The sequence below is a fragment of the Poecilia latipinna genome, unplaced genomic scaffold, assembly GCF_001443285.1.
Source record: "Poecilia latipinna isolate Pla-1442-1.1 unplaced genomic scaffold, P_latipinna-1.0 Scaffold122, whole genome shotgun sequence".
NCBI lineage: Eukaryota > Metazoa > Chordata > Actinopteri > Cyprinodontiformes > Poeciliidae > Poecilia > Poecilia latipinna.
The window spans coordinates 224,982-252,598 of NW_015112738.1; the positions used below are offsets into that span (position 1 = coordinate 224,982).

The following is a 27,617-nucleotide window of genomic DNA, read 5'->3' on the forward strand; positions in this document are numbered from 1 at the left end:
CAGTGCCTTGCAAAAGTATTCATTCTCCTGAATTTTTTTCATGTTATCGTCATGTTCCAACCACAAACACCAAAGTATTTTACTGGGATTTATGTAATGGAATAACAGTAACTGCATTTCCGTTAACCATAGAATTGCGCAAATTGAAAATGCAAAAATAAATTTGCTCAATGGAAACACGGCAATTTTGAAAATACTCACTTTTTTCTAAAATGTTTTTGTGCTAGGATGAGGCATTATTTTTTTTTGGCCGCAACAAAATCTACATATTTTGCAAAACTTTTTTGCATGACCCAAGTGATGTGATCAACAATCGGTTGTTTCTACTGGCAGAAAAGACAAAGACAAAAGAAAGTAGCAGAAGAAAGATGGTTTGTTTGGGGGTTTTTTTTTAGACAATGCTCCACCAAAGCTCTCGTAGCATCTCAGTTTATAAAATGTTGTGCGTCATTTCAACATGTTGAATCCACAGATCTTCTGTGACATGGCCAAATGCCGCAAACGTAGCTGCTACCAAGTACATGGTGCTTGTCGCTCCAACGTGTGAGAAACACGCCTCTTCTCCTCTGATGGCTGATAGATGATGAGCGCTAGCACCATGGCTATGAACTATGAATTTATTTCATGTAACTGTTTACATCCATCGCTGCCATGATTTTTAATGACTTATCAAATGAACAAGCATATTTACATGTGATTTACAATTCTGTTTTTCCGGCATCAGCAGAATATCGACAAATATTGGCGCATATTTCTAATAGAAAAGTGCAGCTAGTAAGTACAGCATAGTTGTGAAGTGGGATAAAACGGTTCAGTTCATCATCTGAAAATGGAAAAGGTACAGACAATGACCCTAAACAAAGCATGAGCTGCCTTTACCTTTATAATGGCCCAGTCAAAACTCTGGCTTAATTCAATGAAGAGTCTATGGCAAGACTTGAAAATGCATGTTAATAGATGCAGTTTCCAACCTGAGCTTGAGCAATTTTGCAAAGATGGATGCCCCCAGTTATTGGCAGAAAATGTTAAACATTCATTATTTTTCCCCAATTTATAATCATACACTACTTAGAGGTTATCTATCACATAATTTCCCAATAAACTACATTCAAATTTGTGGATATCATGTGACTCCATGTGGAAAAGATCCAGGGGTTTGAATAGTTTTGCAAGACACCACAGTTCAGACACTACAGTGGGGTGTAGTGGTGGTGCAAATGGCTGCTAGTAAAGAGATGATCTATCTTTTACATGACACCGCATTATAAGTATGTTCCACTGGAAAAATGAAGTACTTAATCTGGCATGTGAAAAAGTGATAAGTAGAAAACAATAAAAAAAATCTTTCATAGTTCAGCTGGGATTTGGTGAAAACACACACCCAGCATCTAATGTGATTGCACAGAAATGTGTGAGTCATTTTTGGGCTATTGCTATTTCGCCGATTTTACCCATGAATCAGCATAAGCTTTCAGAGGATGGCTGAGTGTTCACTGCAACAGGAGGCACACTGGCTTCGCTTTTTGGCAAGCTAAACTCTGAAACTGAATTGCACTTCACTTTCAACGTCCTGTTAAAACAGTAGAGTCTCTTTGGAGAGGCGGAGGACGCCTGCGCTCTTTTTGAGTTCCGTTTGCACTTTTTCACACTTTGCTCCCGTGTGACGGGAATACTTTCAGGCCTCTCCTGGTTACCAGGGATTTTATGACAAACGTCAATGTCTGTGATTAAGTCTGTATTAATGGCGGATGCAGGGTTTTTATCACAGCAGTGTTCGCTTTCCTTCGTCCTCTGGTTTTCATGATGAGCTGTTAGTGCAGTGGGACTGAGACACTGGCCATTGGGTCGCGTTGAGACTTGGGAGCTCCCATTCTGGGTACTGTCAGGACTTAAATGTTTCGTCTCTTTGTCTGGAGTCTGTGGAGCAGATGGTGACCCCGAAGCTTGGCCGGTGTCCTGGTTTGAGGGTGGTTGGACACAGTACTTCCTGAGATAGCAGGTATGGGCCGGTCCCTGCCTGTGGCCCACTGCTCTGCCCTGTGAGCAGTGATGGAAATGGGTGAGGGGGCAGTGGACGTAGTGAACACAGCAGTCCATATGTGAATAGACCGCGTCCACATTTGGAGGCAACAGGGCTGCATTCTGTTTGGTCCTGGCGGTACCTGAGAGATGGAGAAGCTGAGGGGTGGGGGGGCAGGAAGGGGAGTCCTGGGGAGGCACAGTGCAGGAATGCGGGGCCCACTGCTGTAGAAGCTGGGATGGGGGGTCTACACATGTGCAGTTGTTGGGAGTGTAGTGGCACCTGGATGGCGTAGGGAGTGAGGTAACGAGCCCATTTTCTGGCCGTGTTTTTCTGCCTGTATCATTGCTGTGAATGTGTGGTATAGACATGGTGTGGTTAGCATGAGAAGGGGCTCCATTACAGAACCGAGTGCCCAGTTCTTCCTCCGCCTCTTCTTTCTCTCCTGGTTTAACTCCAGTTTTCTGACAGGATGCCAACGGCTCCAGCTCGTAATGCTCTGCCTCTCCGCCCCTGCTGTCCAGCTGATACTTCCCCTCAGGAGAGGGGCTTGAGGGTGCGTCTTCACTGAAGGCCTGGCACTGCAGCTTCTTGGGCAGGGGAATCTGACCGCAGGTGCCCTGGGGTCCGAGGCAGCAGCACATGCACTGAAAGAAGAAGGTAGCAAAAGCCCAACTTATGCACATGATGAGCATCATGAATGTGCCCAACTGGGTGTAGGCCAGGACCGTTGATGGCATCATCATCGCTCCGGCAACAAAGGTGGTCACTGCCGCCATGGCGATTGCAGAGCCCATCCGGCTAAGGGAGAAGATCACTTTCCCTTCCCGGCCGGGTTCTGGAGCGAGCCTGTAAGCGACACCATAGTGGACGGCAAAGTCCACGGACAAACCCACGGCAACCGAGATGGTGACGGACTCAAGGACGTTCAGCTCCCAGCCCAACAACACCAGGGAGCCCACTGTGACAAATATGGTCCCGGCTATAGACAAGATGGCGTACAGGCTGATGATGACATTCCAGGTGGTTAGCAGCATGACGCTGAAAGCCACTGTCACAGATAGCGCCATGGCAACCAGAGTGCCACCAGACAGACTGTCTTGGAGGTCGTAGAATTCCAGGTTGCTGACAAACCAGCCATGGCTGAGACCCTCTGGGGCGAAGCGGAGCTCCTCTGTGATCCAGGCATCCACCTAAAATATAAATATGATACCAGAGGCAAAAATTTAGTCTGAGTATAAAGTACTCTCACACAAATTAATTATGAGATAATAATGAACACTACCTCACGATAGAACTGGTACATCTTCTCATAAGCCAGAGTGAAGAGGTAGGTACTCTGAAACTCCAAAACGATGGCTCTGATGGTGTCGTTGATGTCAAATCGAGGTCCGGGTGTCTTGCTGTCCAGATGGTAGCTTGTGCTTCGGTCCAGCTCCATAATGGCTCTTTTGATGCACAACTGAAAAACATCCTTCTTATAGGGAAAGGTAGACTGACTGCAGCAAGGGTAGACTGAGGTCTCTTCACAGTCCTGGTTCTCCATCCACTATTAGAGTAGAACACATACTATAAGGTATCTGTTCAACGATGGGTCTGTACACGCAGTGTCTGACAATAAGTCATATGCCTTAAAATCTTCATAAGGATTACAAGAACAAACTGGATTTTATTGGAATTTTAAGTGATAAGGCCAAACAAAGTTGTACATAATTGTGAAGCAGAAATTGTTCTCCAGTCTCAAGTTATGAGACTTTTCTTCTTCCAAAATTGTTCTGTATTTAACTCCCTCCATCTTCTATGTCATCTGACCAGAGGACTTTCTTCTTCTCCAAACAGGATTTCTTACCGTCTTCCTTTAATAATAGATTGTTCTCGCCACTCTTCCATGAAGGCTAGGTTTGTTGAGTGAATGACTAATAACTGGCCTGATGAAAGATTGCTTGACCTGAGCTGCCGATCTCTGTAGCTCCCCCAAAATGACCATGGTGCTGTCAGTTTAGGTGGGCAGCCATATCTTTGTAGGTTTGCAGCTGTGCCATCTTCATTTCATTTACAGATGATGGACTATACAGATCTCTGTTAGATCTTCAGAGTTTGTTGTAGAACCCAACCCTGCTCTAAACTTCTCCACAACTTCCTCCCTGACCTGTCTGTTGTGTTCCTTGGTTTTCATGATGCTTATTGTTCTTTAGCAAACCTCTTTACAGATCAGCTGGATTTACACTGATGGCAAAGTTCACTAAATTACACTAAAAATTACACTAAAATGTTTAGTCATTAGGTAACGTCAGAAGGTGACAGGTTGTGTAGGATTTTATTTAGAGCTGTCAGAGTAAAAGAAGCAGAATAAAAATTTATAACATTTCATATTTTTCTCTCTATACAAATTTGAAAAGTATGACTTTCAATTCACTCCACAATCATGCACTTTTATTGTTGGTTTATTACCTAAAATTCAAATAAAACACATTGAAGTAATGAAAAAGGACAAAATCCATGACACTGTGTAGGAGAGGCGGTACTGACCTGTTTGAATGTCTCGATGAAGCAGCTAGTGAAGTCCTGATCTTCTGACTGAAAGACAAAGCTTTGGTTCCTAAGCTTCTGGCAGAAGTTAAGGATCCACAGTTGAGATGCTGGGCTGGCTATGTTAAAGCTGCTGTCCAGCATCAGCTTCCCCTTGTTCTTGGGGTTCAGGGGGTCTCCGTTATCCTCTGGTGTAACCCCCCAGATGATCGTGATGGGCATGTGGAGGTCCTCGCCGTGGTTAACTCTCTCGAACATGAAGAGCTTTTTGTACTCAGCGTCATAGCGCTCGAAAGGGTGAGAGGAACGGAACACCTGAAACTCGGCCAGCTCCAGGGACGGCAGTTTCATCTTGGGGTTCACGCAGACCACGTAAGCGCCGCCGACCGTGATGGCAAGGAACCAGAAGAGCCAGAGGTAGCGCAGTTTGATGACAACGCAGGGCAGCACCTTCTCAAAGAAGATCCGTGATCCCTCGGAGACGGTGAACAGGCATTTGTGGATCTTGTGGCAAACGGCAGCCCAGAAGACCTGCGTGAAGCAGTTTCCCTGATGCTGCTGTGGGGGCTTGGAACAGATGAACAGGTTGGGCAGGTAGCGCTCATGTAGCACCACGACAGCAGGGAGCCACGTCACCATCAGGATGTAGTTGACTAAGATGGCAGTGCCGGCGTAGACCCCGAAGCAGCGTATGGCGGTGATGTTGCTGACGTAGTTGGCATAAAATGCGGCAGCGGTGGTGAAGCTGGTGACAAACATTGAGAGGGCGGCGTGGTGCAGGGTCACGCTTACCGTCTCCGACAACTCGGCGTGCGGTTTGTCAAACTTGGTGTAGTTCCACACGTCGCAAAGAACAAACGCGTCGTCGGCCCCGATCCCTACCAGGATGATGAGGGCAGTGAGGTTCATGAAAGGGAAGAACTCAAAGTTAAAGACCATTCGGTAAAGAAAGTAGGAGACGATCAGCGAACTGATGATGGCAATTATTGTCATCAGAGTGATGAAAACTGAGCGTGTGTACACACACATGACCAGCAGGACTATGACTATCGCGATAGCGGGGTACAACGTGTCAGTGAGGAGGTAGTCCTGGAAGAGGTCGTGTTTGATTCCGAACTCAATTCCTGTGACGGTGGTGATCCCGTCAGAGGAGTTCCAGTTCTCAAAGTTGTCCAGATAGATGTTCATCATGGACTCTCCTTTCTCTGTGGGAGAGAACAACATGCTGTACTTGAGCACTGGAGGATGCTCCACACTCTTTGGGCTCAGGAAGTCTTTGTCCACCAGGAAGTGAAGGATCTGGTACACGGCGTTGTACTTTGTGCACTTCCGGGGCACGCTGGCACATTTCAGCTGATCTTTGCGACGTAGCGCCATGTCCCAGCAATCAGGTCCAAGCGTGCCATTATGGTAGTACTTAGCGCACGATCGCAAGATCTTGAGAGTGTGGGACACGTCCCGCTCTGTGATCTTCTGGCAGGACGACTTGTTAGTGAGGACAGCTATGTAGTTGCCCAGTGTCCAGCTTGGACAACAGGAGACGTTATTGGTGCGCTGACAGAGATTCAGGTAATCACGGTGGGAGCGCACCTGTGAAGCACACGAAAAGTAAACACAGACAAAAAGAGGGTAACACTAACACAGCATGGAGATAACAGTGAAGGGTTCCACTGTTTAGTGGACTTACTCTTGTGTTGTCCTGGCTGCACATTGATTTGATGGCCTGAATATTCCACAGACTTTTTCTTTCGGCCGACGCAAACACTAGTCTGGAATAACTGTCACCTGCAGAAAGTTAGAAAAATCATCTCAACTCTAAGAAGAAACCATCTGAAAGACAAAAAATCATTCAAAACTCATTTTCTCAACTGCCTTTCACAGTACTAGTTTTGAACACAACATGTACAAAATTTGTTGAAGATCATCCAGAGTCATTTTTTAGTCTGAGGAGGATGGGTGTGCTTTTCTTATACTTTGTCACATTATAAGTAGGGATGCACCTATCCACTTTTTTCACTTCTGATGCTGATACAAAAAAAAAAAAAACGGAACTGAATTGACATAAAATGTTTCTTTTTTTTAAACACCGAAATAATTGTACTTACAAATATATATAATAACTCTGCACTAATATAGCACACTTAAATACATCCATCATACCTTCACAAGTATAGCCAAATATGTAAAAACAATATAACTTGAATTTGTTCAGTCAGTGCAATTAAAAGTGCAACGTAAAATAAATAAACTGACCAAAACAACAGGTTGACTACTCAGTCAAACATAGAAAAATAAACTGCAACAGACATTCTTTCAAATAGTTCAGAAAGTGCAATTAGGAATTCTAGATAAAATAATTAAAATCAGTGTAAAATAAATAATAAAGAATGACATCGCGCAAAGCATAGAATTAGACTGAATAGATCTGTCCTTATGCATCGAGCACATTTTCACTGATACTCAGTCTAGAAATTTTTTTCAATATTGGGACCAATACAGATATTTATCAGATCGGTGTCTCTCTAGTTACAAACTTAAAAATATTTTGTTGGGATTTATTAGATAAAACACAAAGTGGGGAGTAATAGTGAAGTGAAAGGAATATTTAGGAGAAGCTGAGAAATAAGTGTTGAATAAAACACATTCATAATTATCCTATCACTATAAAACTATCCTTTACTTTGTGTGGTTCTATTACACAGCTCCAAAACAAGGACACTGAAGTTTAGTGAATAAAATGCAAAAACTTTAGCACAGCACTGTACCCAAAGTTTTAGTGCTCCCTTATCTGTATAGCTAATCTTACCTGGTATGTCACAGAAGAACTCTTTGCTGAAGTCCCACTCAACCTCCCGCTTGTCTCTTTCAAAGTGGTCATCTGACCACCGAGGTTCCTGGTGACTGGAAAACAGTAGCAGGAGATTCACTCTGTTAGATTCAGCTGCTAAGCAAAATTCTGGTCAATTTTAGAAATGAGAAGGAAAAATAACTTAATGGATTCCTCCATCCATTTGGGTTAAAATTTGAACTAAATTCAACTGAAAACTGAAATACTAAACTGAAAAAGATGGGATTTATGCAAAAAAAAGATCATTTTCTTAGTCCCACAAAATGTTAATTGAAATTTCTGTCAACTCAGCTGATCAGATAAGCGTTCATGGAACCTTGTTCAGATATATTCCTCTCTTTTTTTGTAGTTGAACACAAAAATTACAAAGCAGAAACGTTCCATTTTTGCCATAAGTTCATCATCCTGTAGAAATGTAGAAATACTTATGGGTACACCTGGAAACTTCAGCAACGTGAAAAGTGAAAGAGGGTAGAAGTTGAAGTCAGCCATCAGGAACAGAATACTGCAGTCATTATAATCAGAATAATTACCCTGAGTGAGCTGGGACTAGAAATGTATTTGAGACTATGCAACTATTGTGAATCTCTGTGCTTTGAGCAAAAACATTATGGTCTGTTGACTTTAGATTTTCTCTGCTTCTTTGCTATGATCACTGATTAATTATTCATACTAGGAAAAGAGATAAAGTCTGTTTGAGGGAGCAGTTAATGTAAAACAGGGTTTATTTTAAACCAAACTAAATATTTATAGACTTGATATCTTAACATGGCTTCAGCATTTTGCATCAACAGTTATAGTGGATACTGAAGCACATAGTAGAAAAACATCAGTCTACTATGTATGTTCTAAATATTGCAGAGCCTAAAGTTAGAGGCCAATTTGCATGTTTTAATGTGTGTAATAAAATGACATTGTTGTTGGGCAATGTAGACACTAGAGGGCAGGTTAGCTGAATTAGCATCTGAGTTCAGAGATATGTGTCAAAAAACAGCAAACATCGCAATGTGCCAGAAATATTACGAACATGGTACAAAGTCACAAAAAAGGTGCATAGTGGATGGTGGTGGGCTTTAGATAAATGGCAGCATGTGGCTGAAGAGGTCATGCTGGCACCATCTTCTGTGTTTCTTTTGTTGATCTCATGTGAGTGATACAGCATCACTGTCCCCATGGTTACCAGCGACATTGTTCCATTTGCTCTCTCCCATCAAAAACGGACTAAACACACGTCTCAGTATTTTCCTTTGAAAAGGCTGTACTTCCTCTGATTTCATTCTAAAGCCCTCGTCGATACTAAAGGAAGCTAACTTGGAGTCTTCTTTCTTCAGTGACAACCTCCACACTAAAGAGTGTTGTTGTCAGCATGATTGGGCAGCTCATGTGCAAGATGTGTGAGGGGTTACCTTTTGGCTTGCTCGTCCGCATATTTGAAGGGATAGTTGGCCAGTGTGGCTTTGTAGCCTGTATTCTTCACCATGTTGTTCCATGTGACCAGCCGCTGGCCAATGGCAGTTCCCCGAGGCTCAAACCCCTTTCGGGAAAAAGAAAGACTTAGCGAAACGTTTTTTAAATGAAAAAATCCTGATGCCACCCGAAAGGGTTAAATATTCAAACGCTATTTACAGCAGTGCAGAAAAACAACTCAGCATGTCATTAGCTGCATTTACATTGACCATATTATTGTGGTCAATAATATGGTCAAATTTATTGGAATTTCGAAAATAAATTGACTTAATGGAAATATGCCAATTTTCGAAATTGTATCAAAATTAGTGCATTTTGCAGCACTTTTCACATCATCCGAGTCATGTGATGAACAACTGGATGTTGGTACTGGCTGAAAAGAGAGAAAATACGACAGGAAGTGGTAGGAGAATGATGGGGTTGCACGTTTTTTAATGACGTGTCACATGAAGAAACATATTCACCTGTGATTTTAATTGCATTTCTTATTTAATGGAAACACCATAATTGTTAAATTATGCTTTTCCCCCCCCCAACATTAGTGGAGCATTAACACAGCTGACCATTAACATTTGTAATGGAAATGCAACTACAGACGACTGAAGATGAGGAGATGAAAGGTTTCTAAAACCTTCTTTGTTTGGCAAGAAACCTTTAACTCCATTATAAAAGGAGAACACAATGTGTCTGTACTCACCAGGAGCGGGTCGGAGAAATCTGGCAGGTCGGGCACCAGGACTCCCACCAGCGCACAAATCACAATGAGCACCGTACACACTCCCAGCACAACCACTGGCCAATCAGCTATCAGCTCAGAATAACTGGAAACATGACAGAAATCTAATCAGCCTACTTTACATCCAGACTTTTGGGAATTCCCCCCGCCCCCCTTCCCTATGGACAGCCGGCAAAACATGAGTCTCTTCTCCGAAACACTCTTCCTGCTATACGTTAGGCTGCAGAAGAATGGACAGATGAGGTGATCCAAGCTGCTGGTTACTGGAGGCCAGGTACAGGGAGAAATACAACTCCCTCCTCCAACTCTCATGAGTCACTGCTAAGGAATGATGGCTCCAGAAGAGCAGTGATGGATGGATGACAGGACCAAAGGAAAGGAGGGGAGGAGAAGAGTTTCGCAAAAACCAGAACATTGACAGAGAAGAAACTGTTTTTGGCAGGTCTTACCTTTTGGGGAATCGAAAGGGCCTTGCAGGGCTGAAAAACAGAAAGGAGGAGATAAATCAAGTTTACATCCTGGAGTCAAAGCAACAGCCAATCAAAAACAGACCTGTGGAGACTTTAGAGAAAGAGTGGACAGCCTGTCCTCAGCAGCAGAGGTCTGTTCCAGCGTGGGTCCTGGACCACTGCTGTCAAAAGTCATTTCCAGCTAACTTCTCACCAGACTTTGCTGCAGTGTTCAGCTGGTGTTACTAATATACAGACACCCAAGGTACAGACATCAACTCTATGAACGGACAGACAGCTAAGACCAGGATTAATCAAAAACCCCTTCGAGCACGCCTGCAGATTTACATTTCAGTTTCTGTCTTTAATCGGTGCAGGGCTGAAACAATTCCTTGGATTAATGGTGAGGAATTGATTCTTAAAATAATCAACAACTAAACTTAGTAATTTATTAATTGTTAACTACAGTACACAGACTCAGAAAAGGCCATTTGCTGAAGGAACAATGTTCTCAGAGCAGTAATGAAGCCAAAACTGTATAAAAAAAATCTATACATTTTGCATTTAAGTTAAGAAAAATTTTAAAAACTGTGGATTTGGTTTCAACCTAGTTCAAATTCTGTAAAAATAATATCTAGTTATTAATTGGTAATCTAAAAATTAATAAATAACGGAACTAAGAAGCATTGTTAGAAATACAGAAATATTTTTTAGCTGTAGATACAAATGCTGCAAATGATCAAGCTTTAACTAAAGGTTGAGGTTATTGCATTTTAGGCAATAAAATGTTTATTGCCAAAAATAATTATATATATATATGTATATATATATATTTATGAATTGAATTATTTGTTTCTTTGCATCTTTGTGTTTTTCTAATATGGCATTAAAAGGCTTAAATGAAAAATCTTCTTCCACTGTTTTTTTTAACCATTTATCTTATATGACAAAGTTCCATGTCTGAATGGCTCCTTGTCATCACCCTAATCTTTAGCTCCCTCCACAGACTGTCAAGTCATAACTCTAACTGGGCATCTTTAAAATGTTGATAAAATTTCCAGTCAGAAGAAATACCTTAAACATAAATCTCTCATGAGTCCAAATATTTAATATAGACCTAAAAAAATGAATCTCTACATTTTTAATATACTTTTGTGACTCTGCTCTGAACCTCAAAGTGAATACAATCACCAATATTCACTACAAACTCAAAAACTGCAAAATCTACAGTTTTCCCAAAACTATTCATTTGGCCAGCAAGTGTGTAAGACGGTGTTCTAGTGAGATGAGATAACAAATGGCCAACAGTGAAATGCTTCAAATGGTGAAAACTAAAACTACACATGGCCCTGCACTTCCCGTCAACACCCTAAAACACGGTGGTGGAAACGTCATGCAGTGGGGAGGCATTTGAACTATAGGGCAAAGAAAGTAATTGAAGCTAAATACAGAACATTAACCACAGTGAAATGTTTTGCATAAAGCATATCAGAGTTTCCCAGGTGTATTACAAGTCTGTATTACAAGGCTTTATTTTAAATAGGGTTCTTTATACAGTGACAGTAAAGACAGAGTAAGCTAGGTTTATAGTTGATGCATTGAATTGCACCTGCCTGTTGGCCTCACTATTATTTCCAAATTATGATTCCTCATCATGCACCTCTAAGATTTTAGAACATTTTTCAGCACAAGAACACAGTGGGATGCTGGTGGATTGCTCTAGTCTTGCTCTAGTCTTCTCTGGTGGAAACCCTCCACATTCATGTGCTGGAATGGCTCAGTCAAAGCTCGGTACTAAATCCTAATGAAAATCTGGGGCAAGACATAAAAAAAAGAAAAAGAAAAACACATTTTTCATCGACAGACTTCATTAAAGTTTGATCTATTTCACACAGAAGGTTAAGGAAAACTGTCAGTCTCTACATCTGCGCAACTGGTAGAAACTTACCCTGGAAGACTGGCAGGTAGGACTGCAGGAAAATCTGCTTCTACATTTATTATTCTGAGACAACTGTCAAGTGGATGGATTAGATTTACAAAATAGAAGTATTAAAGTAGAGATGGTGGAACACACATCACACTTTTCTGATTTTTATTCGTAAAACATTTTTGGAAACCATGTTTTCATTTTCCTTTTGCTTGTCAATCTATCTGGTAATTAAAGTCCTATAAACCTTCTGAAAATCAACAGAGCCCATATTCCCAATGTGCAGTGTTAGTGAAATGTTATCTACTACTGACTAATAGCCCTTTGTGACATTGTGGTATTGACCCCAAAATGCACACGCAAACACACAGAAGGCTTTTAGCTGCTAAAGATTTATCTGGACATCTCTTCAACTCCTCCAGAGAGCAGCGGGAGATATGTGTGTGTGTGTGTCTGTGTGTGTGTGATGGGAAGGGGGTGTTGGTGTTTGTGCGTCTGGTATGCTAACAGCAAAAGTGGAAGAGGGAATGCGTGTGTGTGTGTGTGTGCTAGAGGAAGTAGGAAAATCAGATATGACCACCTGATCACAGCGGGGCACCAGGAGATAAGGGGACTGGGATAAAATGGTTGACAGAAGAGGGAAAAGTGTCTGAGGGGGAAACGGCAGAGGGAGGAGCAGGACAAAAACCTCTCTGTTCAAGTCCCCTGAGAACTTTTAGGTCATCAAACTTTAGTTCAATCAATGGAGCAGTTTGTGTCTGGATTAACGGCTAAAAGCAGCCAAATTTGTCATTAAACTGGAATATCTGAGACGTGATAGTCAGAGCTAGTATAAATCAAAACCAAACTGAGAAATATAAGCGTTGAAATCATTCTGAAAATTCCACCCAAAATACAACCACTTTGGGTTATGCTTTCTTGTTTTGTTCGAAAAATTGGAAGAATTTTGATTTATCACGATTTCATTTAAACTCCAGTTAATGATATTGAAAAATCCAAAAACTCAGTTTTTTTTTCTCTCCACTGTTGGTTTCATGAGAGCATTAATAAATATCAGTAAATTCCAACAATATTTAAACATTAAGTGCAATTACTGTGTGCATTTTAGTGATAAAACTGTTCTTTATGAAACTGCTGTCCTTTAAAATCTTTTTCAAGAGCAGCATTTGTGTTTATTGTGCTCTAACTGCTGTGCCATGCACTCTGGACCATACAATTCCCTAAAAAAAGACTGAGAAGAAGTTAGTTTTTTTAATTGCCACCATTATAGTTATCACCATAGTTATAATTATAGCTATAACTATATAGAACTATAGTTCCAGAATATAATGATAAAATTTTAAGTCCATATCACTCACAGCAACAAATTCCTGGATAGCACAGAAAACAAAGACTAGACCTTGCCCATTTTTGCATCAAACAGCCACTGACCTCACAATAAAAAATAGTACGTCACAATACATGCTTGTGAAGGAGAGGGGGAAAAAAAGAATCAGATTTTTCTGTTCTGGTCAGAGGTGACCTAGAAAAACATGTCTGATTCCAACTGCCTGTCAGTTAACTTATTAACTAAATAAGATCCCTATTGCCTTGCATGCCTTTGAACTGATGGCCAAGGAAGAAGTGTGTTGGGAATGCAAGTCTTTTCATTGTGCACAGTCGGTTAACTTTCCTTGTATGGCCTTGAACTGCAGACCTCAGGACACAGTTATGGCCCAACATGGAGGAGAGGGGAACAAAACACTTGGAATGGATTCAGAGCAGTGCTGTCAAGTCTATCTATTTGTCTGCTAAAGGTCTGGTTTGAATTTCGCTGTGCAACACTTCCAATGGGAATTTGCTGCAGCCAACTGGAAAGACGCACAGAATACTTGAGGATGTGTGAACAAAAGATAAGGTTGATGAAGAATCCATTGAGGCAACTGGAATCAGCTGCATTTGAATATATCTGAAGTTTGTGAAGTGTGTGAGAAAGCAAAACATACAGTATGGTACAGAAAACAAAGAAATGCAGAAAAAGTAAGATAGAAGGAAGGTAATGGAGGAGGATGGTGTTGACTGACGAGGCTCTAAAATCTATCAGCCAACAAGCCGCCGTGTCAGTTTTCCTCTGAGACGCTCTGATCTCCCTCAATCGCCACTCATCTGTGCTCTGCCCCTCCATCCCAACTTTCTCTTGCTCTCCTTTAGCTGTCAGTCTATTTACCAGGAGGAGTGTGTTTCTGGATCACTGGGTTAATTAATAAGGTAAACACAGACCACTAGTCGCTCACTCAGCACTGTGCTGACAGAGGGGAGAAGCAAGAGGAGCAAACGAGAGCTGGTGCCTGACGATGCTCAGCTCTATGATCCTGTGCTGCACTTAGACATACTAACATCATGTCAAATAACAACAACGATATTGATATTTTAACTTAAAATACTCTGTTTTACTGTTACTGTTGACCAGGACGCTCCATTATGTCCAGGCTGATCTGAAGGATGTTGGGTGTGCAGGGCATCTGCAAGTCAAATTTAAAACTTAAGACCTTTTTTTATCATTGCCTTGAGTGAAATTTAAGACCCAGAAAACTGTAAATATAGGGGATGATTGGGGGAACTTGTTGCATTACAATGAAGCTTGAACATGGCTTTATGCTTATGACAGAGAGAACAAAGCTAACTAACTAGCAAAGGTATATCAGCAGCTAGTTGCCATTAGCTTCGACGCTTCGAGTCACACAACTCGATGTTAGCATGCGACTCTGACTTTTATTGTCTTAATAAATTTAAGACAGCATAAGACCTTAATTTTAAGATTTTTAAAGGCTTAAGAATCTTTAAGCCTTTAAAAGCACACTGTTGCTGGCAGTTAGCCCTAACCCTTATGTCACATCACTTTTACTGCATGGACACAGTGATTTAACATGTCCACTTCACTATATTCCAGTTGAAAATCTGTGGACAATCCTGGGCCTCTGGCAGAAAACCACAGCGCTTTATACCTCTCCTGATATCCTCCTATCTAGCCAGTTACAAAAGTGTGTGGAGATTCAACTAAATAATAGTGGGGGTGTTTGCATATAAATGAGCCTCTGTGGACGAGAGGACATCTACAGCTAACTCCAACAAGTAACTGATCTTGTAAATGGTGTAGAAATTCATCACTAATAGCCCAAAACTCAAGGCATTTATGCTGAGTGCATGTGAACTTCTTAACCTTTACATTAAACTGTTACAGAAAAGTGACAAATATTGGATTTTTAAGTCTCAGTAGTGTTTTAGTCAGTATTTGACCAGCAAAGTCATCTACAAAAATAACGTTGGGTGTAAATTAGTACAGAGACAGAAATTGTGGAACAACTAAATCTTCCAACATTTTTTAAGATATGACCAATAAGGGCTGATGATTTCCAACACAAAAACACACCATAAATCTAAAACACTATCAAAATAAAGTACTTTCTATAAAAAGCTTCTTGGTCGGCATTTAAAGGTTAAAGCTGCACAACCTGGTCAGTAGTCTCTGAAGCAACAAACAGTGATTCATAGGGCATCAGGTTTCTAACAGGCCTCTCGTAAACACAAGAACAGGACGGAACTCTTTAAATACACAGGTTAAATTCCCTTCAGCTGAAGAACCCCTCCTCTTGTTATAGAGGAAACCCACCAGGCTTAGACAGTGAAGGCATCAGAAATGTCCACTCTGCTTCAGTCTATGGATTCCTGCTTCTGCCAAATGTCAGCCTTCTCAGAATTTTGTGTTAATTACCTCGAAATAAGATTTCATTCAGCCACTAAATGCAGGGGGAAAAAAAACTTCATAGCAACATGTGTTCATGCTAAAGTGTTTGTGTGTGTGTGTGTGTGTGTGTGTGTGCGCGCGCGCGCGTGTGTGTGTGTGTTTATGGAGCTCTCTGGGATGACTGAAGCCACTGGTGAGCATGGCCTTTTCTGTCTGCACCTGCCACTGTCTTGAATTCCTCGAGGTGAAATACGGGCGTGCACGAATTCCAAGCAGACAGTCAGGATTTGAGGGCTGCAGCCAATGGTTGCAAGCTGTCATTCTGTGTGACATCTTCATCTGTGTGATATCTTACCTCTCCGTCTTGGATATAAACTGAAAACCGTGTCTTCACGCGCAAATTTGAAGTTTTAAAGCAAACTACTCCATGTTTGGTACGTTGCAACCACAAAAGTCAACAGATTTTTGGGAGTTTTTAAATGATTGAACAACAGAAAATAGTGCATGCTAGAGAAAATTAAATACATTTTATGATGATGTGCACAAAGGTTTTACAAAAAAATGCCAATGTTTTCTTTCCTATTTTTCAAACTTAGAGATTTTATCCAACTGAAGGTGATTTTTCTTTGGTTATGAATATGGGTGTATATCTCTGCTGAGGTCTTTTTGCGTTGACTCTGGTGAGCTAAGATTTGATGGGGGTTGTTTGTTTCATTTTTGATTTAACTTTTTTCTTTTACTGAAAGCAACAAAAAAGGATTGAAACTGGTGCACTATATTGACATTTTTAATGCACTATTTTGTCAGTATTACATTACTAAGTGTAACAGGTGTATAGATACAATAAGAACTATATTTTGCATATATTTAGGTTAAGTGGACCAGACTTCATTTCTTTGAGGTTTGAATGCGATTAAAATAGGGAAAAGCTCAAGGAGTCGGAATACATTTGAAAGGCATTCTGCAAACTGTGACTGGGTAAATCCTGTGCGAGGGAAGTGATGTCACTAAAAGGCAACATGTAGATAAGACCTCCAGATGAAATCACCGGTCTGCATAAGGAACTGTCTAAAAAGTAGAAGGTGGGTGAAGATGTGTGGAGGTGGAGGCATCGGGGTTTTTGTGTTGCCTTCTGTCACATCCTGTTCATTTCTACAGCTCATTTGTTCATGAACAAACAAGGTCACTATTAAGTAAACTTGCACCAAAGAGATGTATTATATAATAGCACCCCACACTCTCAAAAACAAAGGTTGTTGATTCATGCTGCATTTAGAACCATTTTTACTTCTCTATAAATTCCCCTTTTCACAGCCCAAACCATTTCAAAGCTCAATGAGTCATTGACTTATCATTACACAAACACATTTGTAAACCAAGAACTAGACACAAGTCTAGGCAAAGGCAACATTTCATCTCCGAAAGACAATCTAGTTACTGATGAGTTATTCATGTGTGAGTAATAAATCTTTATCATACCTAAATTTGCCAGCCCACATAAAAATATAAACTCTTCAGACTCAAATTTGGTAAGATCACTAGGTCTTCTAAGGACACCACAGATCGGCTGAAAGATCTGTGGTTTCGCCCCCTCCTTCACGTGGTGAAACTTGAAGGAGTTGAATATTTTAGGTTCACTGGAACTCGATAATAAAGAGATAATTCCCACTGTATTTCACCAACACCACAAAGAAGGTGGCAGTTAATAATTTTGTAGAAATGACTTCAGGAAGCTTTGCCACAGCAAAAGTGAACCAACAGGTGTGGGAGACAAAATCGCAGCGAGATGCGGACATAGAAGAGTCTGACTCGATTAACGTACGCAGGAACTTCATCTTTCTGTTAATTTATGACCTAATTTTATGGAGTGAAAAAACTGAACGCTTAAGCACATCATTGCAACACCAGGACAGATTCAGGTGAACGCATTCGGTCACACACCGCAACCTGCAGTATCTGCATAAATGGACAAGAAGGACACCACAGTCATTGTCAGACTGGTTCAGCCTGGGTTCCTTGTGTCAATCAGTCATTTGCTGATGTAGACTCTCTTCAATATTTAGCTAAAATCAAACCATGTGTGGTCATGAAAACTCAGAAGCTTTAAAGTACAACTAAGAAATATTTAATCACTATTAACCTATTCACCAATCATACAGTATGGGTTTTCATTGAGAGAAACATATTTGTCCAAGCAAAACTGCCTTAAGTTTCTAAACATATATCCAAATTGATACACACAGCAATGGTCTTTAGTTTAGCTAAAGTTTTGTTTGATTTAGACTAAAGCGAGCAAAATCATTCTGATTTATTGACTCTTTCACTCATATTTTGCTGATAACATATTTCAGGGAGTTAACTGTAAACTGAGAACCAGAGAAAAAGTTGTTCTATTGCTTTCTAGATGAAATGTTTTCCTTTTTATGTTGTAACATTTAATAGCTAGTTTTCCTTTGCAATGCTGACCAAGATAGAACGCATTATGATCAAATGATATTTTATGACGGTCCTCACATTTACTAGTGATCACATGATCAAGCCATTTGATGAGCAGCGCTGAAAGGAGAACTTGTCTATCAGTCTGAAAGAGATGAGTAAGTTCCCTTATCTCAGACTAATGGCAACTAAGTTTGATAAAAAGATATAAAAAGCCCTTGTGCACAACAGCTCAAGAATGTGCAGGGCTTATATAGACCCCAGAAAATCGTATTTTTTAAAGCAAAGGGAGGAAATTTGTACTTCCTTTGACAGACCCAACAAAACTATCCATTATCTTGTTGGAATGAAGATGTCGTCACACGTATCCCTGGTTAACCTTGTGCTTCTCCTCCTACGGTGCAGAGAGGATGGGAGGAGGAGACCTGCAGGATGTCTGTAAATCTCCTCCCTATCCTTCACAGAGGCCTTCCACTTGCCCCTGGAGTCTCAAGACATGCACATAAATACACACACAACGCCTTTCTCAGATGGAGTCGTCTCATTTCAGCTGACTTTTACAACATGTGAGTTAGGCAATAAAACCTTGCCTTGTGAAAAGAAGCATTTGAAACAGGTAAGAAAGTAGAACTTCATAGACCTTTTTAAATTGAACTTAAGAAAAACAGCAACAAAATGACTGGTGAAGGAAATTAGACAATGTTCAGGGGAGAAATAAAGTTGTTTCTACTAAGTGAACAGGCGATGCTAAGAACTTCTGGCTGTTTGATCAGCCTACAAGTGTGGATGCTGTTACTGAGAGAAGACTCAAAGTTGGCAATTCATAGCATTTTCATTTGTTGTGTTTCCCTTAGAAATGTGCGCAAAACTTTTTCAATATTCTGCTAATGTTGGAAAAACACAATTTCCCAATTGCGGTGCTTCCATTAAATAAGAAATTTAATTAAACTCACATCTTTTTCAGATGTTGGAGCAACAAGCTCCTTGTATTTGGAATTGGGTACATATGTGGCATTTTTGGGAATTTGTAGTCGGCGATTTTACAGAAGAGCTGTGGATACAACACTTTCAAATGATAAACTCAACTTTTGATGAACTGTGTGATGCACTGAGACCTCTGGTGGCGCCAGCTATGTGTTGCTGCTGTAAGCAAATGATGCAAAAAAATTTTAAAAAGTGCTTCCACTGCAGTTTTACTAAATACACAAATTTCTATATGGCTAAAAAAAACACGTCATCCTAGTGCAAAACATTTTAGTGAGAAAAAAATTTAGCTGCATTTCCATTAAGTGTAGTTATTCTCGTGATTCCAATTTGCGCAATTTTATGGTCAATGGAAACACAGGAAAAATGAGAGGCTTTAAAATGACAGAAAAAGAACAGACTCTTCCCAATCATTATCATTTCGATGGTCTTTATGTTTATTATGATCTGAGATAAATGTGATTCCATTATGACAGTAATATATGCTGAAAGCTCACGAGGCGATAAGCTCAGTGGCCATCTCATATGATGTGAAAGACGCTCTCCTTATTGAATGTGGTGTGATGTGACCCCTGCTCCTAATATGATGAATTAATGACCGTTCACAGAAATAAGAAGAGAGAAAACATTTCAATGCTGTTCCAATATCTTCTTGCATCACAGAAATCTAATCTGATTTTAGCTCATACATGCCAAACGGCTTTATTTAACAAACGGTCCCTCAAATAACTGTCAAATAATTGCAACATGGGTGTGTTCTTGATTTGATGCAGCTTAGTAACATCATAGCAACCAGAACAAAAAAAAATGTATTCAATATTCAAACACATTCAACTTAAGAAAACTGATGTCTTCTGAAAAGGCGCCAGCAAGGGAGTAAGACATGTTTCTTTTTTTTAATTATTATTATTTAGCTTTTTGAGAAGGCATTAAGTTAAACTAAAACTCATGGTTGCCATAAACAACAGGGGCTGTTGTGGGAGGCATCGGGGAACAGGACATAAACATTTACCTCCAGGAGAGCAGAGTCTGAAAGGGAGAGGTTAAATACTTAACGTGACCCTGGATGCCTGAGTGTCAGGGAGCGCCATGGCAACTCCAGCAGGGTCAACAGTGCAGGTAGAAGCAGGTTGGCTTAACTTCAGGTGCCCTGAGGCGCCACATAATTTGTTTTATACTTGGTCTCTGGTTACAAAGCTCTGGCTCTGGACCGTTGTTATTATCTGTGTGCGCGACACGGCTGTAGCTACGGCAGACGGTTGCATTCTTTACTCCAGGTTAACACTTGCACTGCATCCTTCGGGCATTTATCTGCAGTAAATGAGTAATTGTCTTCCAATAGCTCATTCTCATTGACCAATAATAAGGTGCTAAATACCACCCTTTGGTATTTAGTCATTTGGCTTAAGAGCTGCTCGGCTAAAACAGAGGTGAAACTGGGATTTCACCCATTTCTCCACTACTCTGGCTAAAATCTCTAAACCTGCCTGTAATAGATAGTCCACAACTGAGACAAACTTGATCCTAATGTATAAAACAGATATCTGGAATCAGAGGAGGGGGTCAGGGGAAGAGTGGTGATTAAACTTTTTTCATAAATTTGGGTTATGCCACAAGCCTTTTATCGCTCTCAAAATAGAAACATTAGGAAACCAAGCATAGGATAATCTTGTTAAATGGATTACCGTTTTGTGAGGCGGGGACCGGGGCGTAAAAATCCCCCACCAGGTCTGAAACGTAACACAGATTAATCCCTAGAGAGCTAATATTTCAATGTATCACTCTCGGGGTGTAAGAGAGAAACAGGAGAACTGTGATCACAGACGTAATCCATGGACTAATCTGGCAGATCACAGCTCTGAGGCAGATCAGGCTGATATCTGACGCCATGTACTATGACCGTTCACTCCCAAAATGACCAGGAGTGTAATAAAAGTATGCAGTGTTGGTTTACGTGTGTGTAAGATATGTTTCACCTCTACAAAGCTCTTTAAGGATATAAATGAAGGGGTGGAGAGCTGAAGTAAAACAGAGATATGGTCTTAAGGTGAAAGAAAGGTCAATGTAGACAGAGTCTTGTAAAAGTATTCATATCCCTGAAATTGTTCCATATTTTGTCACTCCATAGTCTTCATGGCATTTTATTTGGATTTTATGTGGGAGCACAACATCCATTCGTCATGGAAACTCATTGGAGCTGCAGTGGGTCAAGATCGGGTCATGACCAATCTTGTTCTTTTGGTAACTACCCATCGCTCATTTCCAAAGATAATGGTGGGAACGTAGATTGACCAGTAAATAGAGTTTTGGCTGAGATCTCTCTTCACCATGACAAACCAGTAAAGCCCGCATCACTGCAGCTCAAATTTGTTTATCAATCTCCTGCTCTGTTTTTTCCTCTTACATGAACAAGACCCTGACATACCTAAATCCTCCACTTGAGGCAGAACCGCGTCCCTGACCAAAGGAATACGCTCTACCATTTTTCAGCTGAAGACCATGGTCTCTGATTTAGAAGTGCTGATTTCCACCCTGGCTGCTTCATACAAATTTCTAGAGATGTACGATATAATCGGCACTAACATTGGTATCGGTTGATATTAGTAATTTGTTGACATATTGGTCCAATAAATAAAACTGGGCTGATAGAAACAACCAATATTTTGCTTCAGGAGGGGAATAGGTTGGTCATGTGGTGCTTGTTTGATCATAAACAAGCACCACATGACCAACGATGCACATGACAGCGATGCACCAAAGGATTGTGGGGAATTTAGCTGAAGCAGAGAAGCAGTATGGTTGTTGTTTTTTCAAGGTTTTGAAAGGACAGTAAAATATATGTAATGTTGGTAAATATCAGTTTTTGGTCATAACCGCAATATTATGTGACTAGAAAATCAATGTGATTTTTTAGTCACATAAATTCATTTTAAAGCACAATCAAGTAATTATGTACCCTTCAGTTGTTATAAAAATGCCATGTATGTCAAATATGACTTAAAAGAATTTTGACTTTGTAATTTAATGTCTTGAAATTGGGCCTCTGTCTCTTTAAGAAACTCCTGCTCTTTATGAAAGTCTGTCTTCAGGAAGTCATCAGAACATGGGTCCTCTATTAACCCTTTAACAACATTTTTACCAGCGTTGCACTGAGAAGTCAATCATATACCACCGGTTGTTTGCTAATTGCTCCTGGCTAGTCTGGAGGAGTTGACATGAAGTAAAGCTCCAAAAAGTCAATTTTACATAATACTCCCACTTTAATATCAGCTACTGATATCAGACCAAATTTTCATTTCAGTTATTTTTTTAAAAGAGTGCATCTTTTTGTTCAACTTTACAATTATTACATTACTTCACTTTGGCATTTCATGTCAAACCCCAAGAAAATACAATGAAGTTTGTAGTTATGTGGAAAAACGTCAACATTCCAAGTAGTCTGAATACCTACGCACCTCCTCATCTGACACACACCCAGAAAATAGTTCTCTATAGGTCATGGTGTAGTTTTAAAATAGACCCAGGCTGGGCCATTAAAGCTTCATCTGGTAAATGAGAAAAAGGTTCAGAGTCAAGACAGAATCATTCAATCGTACATCTGCTCTCCATTCTGACGTAGTAGTAAACAAAGATTGAGTGAGTGTTAATAGAGTTGAAGAAAACGTGAAGGTAGTAAAGTAGAGAGTGGAAAAAACCCCCACAGAGGTCAATAGGCGCATCTGAATGGAAGCAACACTAACCAGTGTTGCTTCCGTCTGCCCACCCAGGCTTTAACGTGAGCACACCAGCTACTGAGGCATGTGCCCGCAGTGGCTACACAAACCTCATCTTTCAGCACCACCCACAATGCCACTCTCTTTAATGAAACGTATGGTTTGGGGTGTGGGGGACATTCTCAGGAAAGTCAGTGTCCCCCCGCAAGAATGAAAAGCAGCTGACATGAGGAAACACTCAAACTGTTCAGGAATTATACAAGTGATCAGGAAAGGCTTTAAAGAGGGTTAAAATGGGATGATAGGAAGGCTGTGGTTCAGACAGCAAATCGAAAGAACCGATGCACTAAAAAAAAGGGATCAGAAGAGCAGAGGTTTACCAAAAAATGTGCCCAGAATTCCACCTCAGACAGAAAAGGCATAGTTACCACATGTTTACACACAGCTCATGTGGGAGTTTGTACTCTGCTTCCATTTAGCTATCAAGAATGAGCAAACTGTTTGTTGTTTCTCTTTGCATCTTAACATTTTGAACACACAAGCTTGATATCACTCAAAAAAACTCCTTCATGATCGCTGCAGTCAAATAAGCCAAAAATGATTACATGTGAACTGCTCATGATGTTTAAGAAAGGCTGAGTTCAAGGTGAGGAAATCATAATCTTCAGATCATTTTCATCAGCTGAACTGGAGCAGTTAGCTGTGGCAAAGCATGATAGGGTTCTGTTTGTGTTCTCCATTGCTTCGAATGATTGGTTCCTAATGATTGGAAAAACTTCCTAATGTAATTCCTGACTGAAAGGATGCGTGTGTGTGATAGGTTATAAAGGAACATTGACATCCAGAGGAGTTTAAGTGCCAAGACTCCCCAGGCCTGTCTTTTATATGCTTAGTTGGTCATTATTGTTGCTACAACACCTTTGTCGTATCAACCAATCAAAACTCTACTATTTCTAATCCAGTTTTTTATTTTTTTAAATGTCAACCCAGATCCAGAAAGTTCCCTTTGAATATGCTGCGTACAATTCTAAAGTGATCAGGGCTTCAAAACGCAATCTGGACATTTGGATGAATGGATAATGGATAAAATAAAGAATGAATGATATGTTGACATTGGCATCGGTTAATGTTAATTATTTTTTAACATATTGGAGTGGGTCCAATAAGTAAAACTGTGCCAACCAAAGTCAATTCCTATCCTGTTGCCATTTATGGTTCTATATTAATTATGGTGATGCTATCAGGACTGTAGGATGTTTAACTGAAGCAGAGCAGTTGTAGTTGCGTGGTTGTTTTTTTCCTCACTATGTCCAAATGGTAGGGAAATGTATCTAATATACATATATGAAATAATAGGTAAAGTCTTTTTTTATTTTTCAAACATTATTTTTGCAAGAAATATATAAAATTTTCCCCAATACTTCTTTAGACCTTGGATAGACACATCAGCCATCTCCAGGCTGCATAAGCACCATTCATTCAAGACAGACAGACAGACAGAGCACCAACCTGATCCCAGGAGCACGGATCTGGCTCTGCAGGTGCTCCTGCCAGCGTTGGTGATGCAGAGACATCGGGGAGGCTTGGTGATGAGGAAGATGGTGAGAGTATGTCCAGGTGGAGAGGCAGCAGGGGCAGGAGGAGGTGCTACCTGGCTGTGGACTGGAGCAGGGCCCAGGGCTGGCGGCAGGGCTCCGGACAAGTGGGCAGTCCGGCTGTCCGCAGGGGCAGCACTGGGTGGAGTGAAAGTGGCAGTGGGGGCAGCAGAGAGCAGAAGGCGCCGTCGGTGACAGGGTGGGGGCCAGGTGGAGTCTGTTTGGCTTCTGGGAGTCTGTGACAGCAGAAGACGGAGACGCAGCCGGTGATGGTGGGAGATTCCTCAAAGAGCCGTTGAGCTTGACCAGCCCACCGTTCTGGACTGGCCTGCAGGCTCTCTGGACGTGGGCTCCCTGCTGCAGCTTCACGGCTCCGTTCCTGACCGCCATGTCTCCATCTCTGTCAGGTGGCAGGAGGTCGCAACTGCAAGCAGCAGAGAGGGGGTCCAGGTGGCTGCGGTCTTCTGTACTGGTACCTAAAGGAGCATTTCCACTGGAGCAGAAAGGATGGTGTCCACCGTTGATAAGCAACAGCGGGTCTCCACCGGAGTCAGTCAGGGCCATGATCTTTTCCCGCAGGTCTGGGACCAATACCGTCACTCTTCTGAGAAGACAGGGAACACATTTATGCCACAAACTTCAATTTAAAAAATAAATGAATAAGTTGAACCATGGCAAACAATGGACATGTATCAGGGTTTCTTCTAGGATTTGTTAAAACACTAACGGTGGTCTGTGAGACAAGAACGCTACTGATAACTAGCATAACCAGGGAGCCTTATATCTCAGACATGAGATGGCCAAACTATGTATTGCATTTGTTGCTCAAATGCAACATATGTAAACATTAGGGTCGTCTTGGCAGGCTTGAACTAAAAATGCATTCTACTTAACCTTCTTAAGGACTTCTTCTTTCACCTTTTCTCTCCCTCTACTTTGTACTGTCATCTCTAGTATTTCTTCATTCCTGAAGAAAAACTAGGAGGAGGAGTCTGTCTATCCAGCAAATAGACAGACAGAAGCCAGAGGTGTTGGGTTTTAAACTAAATGTTTTTAAATTTAAATGTTTCATCATATTTGAAATTAATTTCAAACTCTTATTATGTTTAGTGTAAGTGTGCAAATATAGGCTAATAAATAAATAAAACCTAACTCTGGAGGTGTGAATTTTACTGTTCTGTGGTGGTATGTTACGATCAATTACATGTAGTGGAAACCCTGTGTGTAATATATACATACATATATAGTATTTGTGTGCTTGTTAATCTCTTGGCAAAAAGCACTATCTGGAATAACAAAAAATAATAAAATAATAATTAAAAATATATATATATATATATATATATATATATATATTTTTTTTTTTTTTTTTATCATGGGGAAAAAATCCTTGGAAAAAATAAAATTTTAATGAATTACAATTCACTTTGAAACCAATACTGAGCCATGTAGAACACCGCCTCTTAGTCTTAAACTGTGATCTGGTTGTTGATTTTTGCATGCCTGATTTAAGTCTGCCATCTAAAACCAACTTCAAAAGTAATTTGTAATGCAACTGGAGTTTTTCCCCACATTTTAAGAAGCAGTGGAAGAGCATTTAAACAAAACAAACACCCCCACAGAGTTTTATTGTAACCATCAACAAGTAGATAATGTCTAAAAAGCTATGTAGTTGTTATCAGACAGTGTTTTGAAAATTTTGAGACCACACTGATCAAGCTGCTGTGATGTGACATTTAATGTGCCTTACAACTTCGCTTCGTTACATTTAGCTTAGCCAGCCGGGTCTTATTGACCCGGCTGGCTAAGCTAGCCGGTTCTCTGTGACTTTCCATTTGTTGAGTCTTTGCTCTGTTGATTGGTGGTGACTTGGCATTTGGACTTGATTTGCTCTACAAATTGCCAAGACTGGAGCACATCTGGTCTCACCACAGCTGACTGAATGACGAATAACCATTATGGTTTATAAATTACCACATATACATTGTACTGTCAGTCATGCTGGGCCCAAATATGTTGAATTTGAGGTAACTACACTGAACCGATGCATTTTACAGCATTTTATACCACTGCTGCCAGAGGGCATTTGTCCTAGTTATAACTAAAATAGCCAAAAGAACAACAATGCTCATTCTATGACTTATGTTTTCATTCATTTAGAATGTAAATTTCTATAGGTTTTTTATTTTATTTTTTTACAAGAGGGTTACAGATACAAAAAAAAAAACTAATTCAATTTGTGAAGCTGTTTAGACTAATAATAGGAGAAAGCAGCTGTGATGGCTTGTGTGATCAAAAGCACACCTGATTTCAATTCCACAGAGAAGTAAGTTCAGCATTTTATGTCCAATTTTACATCATGGCGTGATTTGAGAAGCTCTTCAGAAACAGGGGAACACTTATCTGTCACGCCATCATCTGATAAAGCTTCTAACTGGAAGCTGATGATGTGGAAAAGACTTCAGTTGATGCAGATGTTTCACTGAAAGTACCATCCTGATGTGTCCATTGAGAGTCAAATATGACTTATGATGTCATGATCGTATCTCTGTCAAAAAACAGAATTTATGTTTTGTTTTTTGTAAATATTTTAGAGCATTTTTAAAGGAATTCAAAGAGTTTTTCTTAACATGCTTGCACATTTAACCGTTCAATATATGTGCACACACTGGCTTTTGTTTCTCCCAGAACCCTAACCTCCAGAAATATTTTTTTTTTGCGATAAAATAGATGCGCTTGCATTTGAGTGGCAAGCGATACGTCACATAGCGTCCGCCATTCCCGTCCGACACCCGACGCATGTGAGCTATGAGCTCTGTGATACCTCAATGTGAGCGAGTGGCGAAATACGAGAATGGGAGTCCGGTGGGGTCAGAGGTGGGCTTGGAGGGCGAGGTTTTGAAAAAGAGGCGGAGATGGGGAATAACTTGGGAGACCAGAGAGCTACAAATACACCGAGGGAAACCCAGACGAAGTCATTCGCTTTGGTTCTGTTGATGTCAAAAGCTTGGACCAATTTTAAAAGCTAGCCTGAACCACAAGCATTGAATTGCCACTGAATTCATAAGATGCTTAAAGTATAAAAAGAGTATGTATATTTTAAAAAGTCTGCTTTCTCGGCCTCAGATCTTTGTAAATGCCAGTAGAGGCATTAACAGGCAGGTGAGACATCTTGGACTGACTCTGGAT

General features: G+C 40.6%; 1 protein-coding gene across 4 annotated transcripts in view; it reads right to left on the minus strand.

Annotated features, from left to right (window-relative positions):
* Window positions 1–605: 605 nt before the first annotated feature.
* The window catches only part of disp1 (dispatched homolog 1 (Drosophila)), an 82,877-nt gene continuing 55,865 nt past the window's right edge, over window positions 606–27,617 (minus strand). For all 4 annotated transcript variants that reach the window (XM_015028360.1, XM_015028361.1, XM_015028362.1 and 1 more), the window contains 9 exons: window positions 24,343–25,032; window positions 10,050–10,079; window positions 9,562–9,685; window positions 8,804–8,931; window positions 7,356–7,450; window positions 6,237–6,334; window positions 4,550–6,139; window positions 3,306–3,569; window positions 606–3,213 (listed from right to left, as the gene is read on the minus strand). In XM_015028360.1, coding sequence (XP_014883846.1) covers window positions 1,459–3,213; window positions 3,306–3,569; window positions 4,550–6,139; window positions 6,237–6,334; window positions 7,356–7,450; window positions 8,804–8,931; window positions 9,562–9,685; window positions 10,050–10,079; window positions 24,343–25,032 — 4,774 coding nt within the window. In that variant the 3' untranslated portion in view covers window positions 606–1,458. The remainder of the gene's footprint in view (window positions 3,214–3,305; window positions 3,570–4,549; window positions 6,140–6,236; window positions 6,335–7,355; window positions 7,451–8,803; window positions 8,932–9,561; window positions 9,686–10,049; window positions 10,080–24,342; window positions 25,033–27,617) is intronic.